We start from the raw sequence: 6,261 nt of genomic DNA, 5'->3' as shown, positions 1-6,261 counted from the left end.
CTCCAAATCGTAAAGTTGGCGGTATGGTTCCCCTCCCCCCGTTACATAAATTATATTATACACTTCGAGTTAAGGCTGGTTCTCCACTTGCGTGGAAGTTTATCGTAAAATAAACGGCACAGTGCGTTGTGATGAAGAGTAGAAACTATTCTTTTACTCTGGAAGTGGCTGCATTAGTTGGTCAAGAGGCTGAATCATATCTGCGTTTTTGATGATCTGAGAGCGAGTTAAGATACACAACCAGGTATATCCAAGTTTCGAGCCACTACCGATCCTCGTCCTGCAAAACTCCATCGAGCACGAGAACAACAATTTCCATACACCACCTCATTGATTCTTGGACTGAAAACTAAAAATATTCCCATGCACTGATTTGTCTCCTCACCGCGCTTAGGTAATGGCGACGAGCGCGGGAGAAGATAGTATGAGCGACGACGTTTTCGAGGAGCCGGACGACGACGAGGACGAGTCCATCTCGAGCGCGTACCACCTGATGCAGCACCGGCAACCAGGGCCGTACGTCGACCCGCTGTCGGGGTCGAGTCCTGCGGTCCTGCTGGCGACCTCCTCGTCCTTGACGGGCTACCCAGGCTACATGCCACCTCCCGAGGTGCTACGGGATTACCAGTCCGAGCTCGGGAAGAGGCTCGTCGATCAAGTCTGGAGCTACAAGAGGGAACAGGATTACGTGGAAAGCTACGCGCACAAGGTAAGGTCCCATCCTCATCCGCTAAGTTTTCATTTCCTCACTGTTTTATAGAGTGAAAAAAATAGCGCTCGGCAGATTATAGGCACCACGTAAATCACGTTCTTGGAACCCTGCGGGTCATTCGAGAGGGTAGAAGATAAAACTTTGTACGGGGTGTCTCTCGTCGTCGTGTAATTTTCGGCGGATGATAAACTCATGCCGGGAAGGGCGGAGGGGTATAACCAGCTGCACGAAAATAAAAAGTAATTGGAACAATAAGCGAGAAGTCGGTACGGAGATCCACGAGACGGAGGCGTTCTTCCCTTGTATTTTTTTCTTCGATTATCTGCTATTGTTTCCTATATATAGCTACACATTTTTTTTTTCTCTCTCTCTCTCACAAAGTTCAGGTATATAACCTATACTCGAATGGAGCTACGATCACGATTTTTATTCCTCTTTTCTCTGCCTTTTCGTCCGATATAAGTAGATTTTCTTCGAAACTTTTCCAACCAAGTACAACCGCTCGAGTGTATGGAAATGTATATACCAAAAGTATTCCCTCACAGCTCGATACACGCGACATTGTGAAAATATGGAAATTGAATCATATACCGGGAGGTAAAACCATCCGGTAATCCCCCATCACTCGATCGGTTAACACTTCATTTTACGGTACTCAAAATGTTCATGACATCATATTACGAGATGAACCCTCTTTATCATTCATCAGTCGAAACTCGAGATAAGCAAATTGTGGAACGACCCTTTCCGAGATCCTGAACACATCGGGACGACCAAACTAACCCGAGATGACCGACGACTCTTTATCCAAAAACCTAACAAGAGGATCGTGTATGGGTAAAAAGAAAAGAAATCGGATTCTCCAAACACACACGTTTGCCGGTGAGGCCGATGTCATACCTCATCAATAAATAAGTCCCCCTGTCCTCCTATTCGGCGAATCGAGGCGGCTTCTATAAGCCTAACGAGAGCCGAGGGGCGGGGGGGCAGATATGGTTTACGCAGTGCATCATACACGGACCCACATCGGAGCCGAGGAGACCGAACAAACGAACGAAAGAGATAAAAAGATCGGGCGAGCAGATACAGAGCTCGATCCGACCGAGTCGGTTCTCGGGCGAACCATCAAGTGGAGTAAACCGGTAGGGGGTCCATCATCCGGCAGCCGGTTTTTGCATCGGGCTCTCCCTTTGCTGGGAGGAACGAAGGAGAAAAACAGAAAAGAAAGAGAGAGACGCCTCCTCGGCCCGCTATCTCGATCCTAGTTAGCTCACTCGCGCGAAAACCCGTAGTCACCGCCGTCTTCATTTGTAACTCGATCTCGTAATTCCCTCGGGTATTTTACGAGTTTATCGGGAGCACACCGCTCCGTGTTTTCTCCCCCCCCCTTTTTTTCTTCTTATTGTTGCCCATAGCATTCCTTTTCCCCACACCCCCTTTTTTTTATTTTTCCCTCCAGCGCAACTTTGTTTTCCTTTTCTTGCCTGATACACTGAAAGACCGATCGTACGGCCGATAATTGCTAAAAGAGTTGCGTTGGCGCAGGCCATCCTCGGTAGCTTGCACCAAACGATCTCGAAACCCTCAGAGCGAGAGAGTGAGACAGATATGTGTAATGTATATACTATAACGCAAAAGATTTGAAAAACGAGGGAGCGCGGTGAACGACAACGTTTTACCATGTGATTGAGGGACGCGCACCCGATGCGTCCGGTGTGCGCAGTCTTGTGGAATGCGATTAAGCAGCGAGCCTAAAGATATATACTATACGCACTTGTGTTTAAATATATATATGTGTATGTGTGTGTGCGGACGGGTTGGTTCTGACCTTAAGCGCGACGCGGGCTGCATCACGAGCTGAGGAGTCGCGTTCCCGCATACAAATTGAGTTAGCGTCCTCGTGGTAATGGGCGGAGGAAGAGGGAAAAAAAGAGAGACGAGCAGGTAGTGCGTTGTTGTTGCCGCTTATACTATATGCTGCAATGGTGTGTGTGTGTGTGTGTAGTGTTTGTCGCCACTGAAGCTGCTACGTCGGGTTTTGCTCCGAGGTCTGCCGCGGGTGATTGGATTGGGAAAGCTCTTTTTGGGTTATTTTCTTGATGGTAGAAAGTTTATGCCCCTTAACCTTTTGTTTCACGTGGTTCGGGGTGTTGGGAAGGAACAAAAAAAGACGTATTTTGTCACCTTTACCAAGGGCTTTGACGAAGATGAGAGAGCCGCCATACTCTGCCTGAGAGAAGGAATCTTGAGTGCACTTGTGAACATAACTCGGGTGTATTAATTTGCACGATGAAAATGCATGTAATTAATTGTTTTTTACTTCACTGTTGACCTATGCAGTATGTTATAAAGCGTCTAATAGAAATTTCTGTTTTTTTTTTTTTTTTTTTTTTTTCATAAATGCAGAATTGCCGTAGTGTTGATAAATGTCTTAAGAAGAACCAAATCAGTACGTCATAAACTATTTAACCCATTCTATCAAATTAAACAATTTTTTTCTTGAACGATTGACATTAGAAGGTTTGTAGAGAGTACAATTTCTGTCACAAATTTTACCCACTTTTTGCTAATTTTTATGCATGTTGAATCTGTGACAGCCAAGTATATCATCCACTATAGTCTTCCTATTTTAGTTTTTTTTTTATTTAGAAGTGTTTAGTTCAGTCGACTTGGTTAGCCACTTGGTGCAGTATAGATTTGGTTGCTCTTCAAATTCCTATTCACCCCGCTACGATATATTTTGCAAAAAAAAAAGAGAAATCTCAACTACACGATTTAAAAGTATACTTCAACACACTCGGGTTTATAGTGTTGCAGTTGTACATTACGTTGTTGCTGGCAGGTCTCACACGTGTACTAATATTCGTGACACGATGGATAATCGAAATCTGTTGAAAAAAAAAAAAAATTACCACCATTGCTACTCAATGATTCTATTTCTAAACTCGAAAGCATTCCAATTGTCTGCCGGGCACAAGCAATTCAAAAGATAATGTAGAAGCACCCAAATCGTACGAAAACAATTTTCTCCGAGCCAATATCCCATGTACTACGGAAACAAAACGTTACCATCAGCGCAAACAGGGAATAAGGTGGCCCCGGTCCATGCCCTACTCTCGGAAGAGCTTCTCCTTTTCTCCACCAGCCGTTAAAGACACAAGTCCTATTCTCCGTCTGGAAAATCGAAGCTCCGGGCTCGTATTATCATCGAGTTCGTTTCGAAAGGCACAGGGAGACGCGGGGTGGAAGCGTAAGTCCAGACGTTATTCCGAGAGTCCTTGGCAAGCATCGGCACTCGCGGTCGTCGTGATTACCGGGGCACAGACGGAGGGGGGGGGGAGCCGGCAAGGTCTCTCTGTACCTTCTATATACAATATACCTACATATAACGTTCGATTGCGGATCTGCGGTACTCGAGAGTCGGGAAACGAGCTGAGCAAGCGCTATAATAGCGTATTATAAGCATGGGAAATTCATCGACTCATGAGGCGGATAATCGGCTGGATTACCGGGGATGTGGGGATTTTTTTGAAAGAAGTCCCGGAAAAAGTTTTAAAGAACATTATAATTATGAGAGTATGAATTTTTTCAATATTATTTCAAGACCTATTTTCGAAAAAAAAATAAATCATTTTCCGCCCTCGGGTGGTTTTGGAAGGCTGGTACTTCCTCGGGCAAAAAAGCAGTTTTCCGATACTCGTTCGAAAAGTCTCCTTTACGAACCTCGTTACGGACCTCGCCTTCGGCTCGGGCCACAAACCTCTCGGTTCGCAAACAAAGACTTTTCAAACTCGTAAGAAAACTACCATTAATTTCACTATTTAAGGACTCTTATATGGGAGTCGGTTTTTGTATTCTAACTGCTATTTAAATGAATAAAAACTTTTTATAAAACATTTCTCCTAATTGATAATAAGTTAATTAATAATAATCTGTCTTTCAAAAAAGAATAAGCGAATAAAAAAAATACCACACGAAAAATCTTTAAAAAAGTTACATTTAGTACAATTTAATCAGTGACCCCTGTAAGAGTCTACGTTAAATTGTGAGATTAAATGATTTTTTTGTCGAAAATACGTGTGGAAAAAATATTTAAAAATTCATACGCACATATGGCATTATTAAAAAGAACGTAATATTTTTTCAGCGTTATCAAATATTTTTAATTTTTTTCCGGAACCCCCTTAATTGATTTAAATGTGTAAACAGGTTCTTAAGTTTCTTTTTACCCTGCTTGGGCCTAATCTTTTTATTAGCCACTCTACGCCGAGTGCGATCGCAAAGATGGCTCAATACATTGCGAGTGAATACCGAAACCTCGATTAGGACCCCATTTAAGTTCTTGAAGCATGACGTCGTGTTATATTTTACTTTCATATGGGTATAGTAAAGCCAACAAGGATATTGGCTCCAGCGGCCACGGTAGCACAGAGGTTTAGGCGGCGGTTTTGGTAACACATGCTCACGAGTTCGAGATTCTTCGGCCCTTGCTAGGGAATAAAAAAAAGAGAATATTGACCAAAACATATGAGGTATGGTTAACAAGGTCCTTATAACTGCCGCAATTTTTTTAACTTTTTTTTACTGAAATTTTGATAAACAATCTAGAAATGAAACATATGCATGTAAAACTAGATGAATGAATGGCTACTTCTGAGATCTTAAAATTAAAAAAAAACACTCAAGACATCCGAACTCGAGTGGAAGCTAATACGAAGCACAAGGGAATAAAAAGAATTTTAAAAAGTGCACTAGAAATTCCATTAGTACTCAATGATATCGTCTCAAATTCTCATTAGAATTCAATTAAACTATAACTTAGGCATTTAGTTCAGTAACCCACTCGTAGGTATCACCCGAGGTATCACCTATAATGTTTTATCTTTGCTTGAAAAATATTGTTCAAAAATCGTAGTTTTGCATACCGTGCAATAAACACCAGTAAATCTTCTCTCAAAATTCTATCTTTAGTAGTTCTCATAGTAAACTAAGCTGTCCAAGTTTGCGATTGAAAACACTCGCTCAAGCGTCCCTCGCAATTGGCTCTTCGTCATCGATAGAAAGTTCAGAGTTCCCTTGCAAAACGACGAGTTTATAGGTATATACAATATGTATTATACGTATTCATTCCGTAAAAGCGACGCGCGCATATATACTATACATGAATGATTTAAAAAGCCGCGAATAAGCTGAAATTGAAAACAGATAAGGATCTCCCACGTGCCCGACTATTTTTACGCTTCCAATGGCAGATGAATTCATTGATAACTGTGTTATGTACGTCACAACTGCATATAACAATATTATAGAGTCGGGGAGCTGCTGTGAAAAAATTTTAGTTTATTCACACGTATGGATTTGAATTGCTCTCTCGTAAAGACAAACGGACCATTGTAACGTTTCGCGGGCTCGACAGTATCTTTTTATTTTTTCTGCATTTGATAACGTGAATGCACTGTTTGTGCTCGTGACTCGATACATACGAGTACGTGTCTATTTGCAGAAATGCACCTAAAGACAGATAGACAGAAAAAAAAAAAAAAAAAAAA

At 42.1% G+C, this 6,261-nt stretch overlaps 1 protein-coding gene across 1 annotated transcript in view; it reads left to right on the top strand.

Annotated features, from left to right (window-relative positions):
* Positions 1–400: 400 nt before the first annotated feature.
* Positions 401–6,261, top strand: part of LOC106637737 (ras-related protein Rab-37) — a 56,719-nt gene continuing 50,858 nt past the window's right edge. The window contains exon 1 of the mRNA XM_014350637.2: positions 401–709. Within this exon, the coding sequence (XP_014206123.2) occupies positions 425–709 (285 nt within the window). The 5' untranslated portion in view covers positions 401–424. The remainder of the gene's footprint in view (positions 710–6,261) is intronic.

This window comes from Copidosoma floridanum, unplaced genomic scaffold (assembly GCF_036245765.1).
Source record: "Copidosoma floridanum isolate Cflo_tuat_1 unplaced genomic scaffold, Cflo_Japanese_pri ptg000019l, whole genome shotgun sequence".
Lineage (NCBI taxonomy): Eukaryota > Metazoa > Arthropoda > Insecta > Hymenoptera > Encyrtidae > Copidosoma > Copidosoma floridanum.
This window is presented reverse-complemented; position numbering and strand designations above follow the sequence as displayed.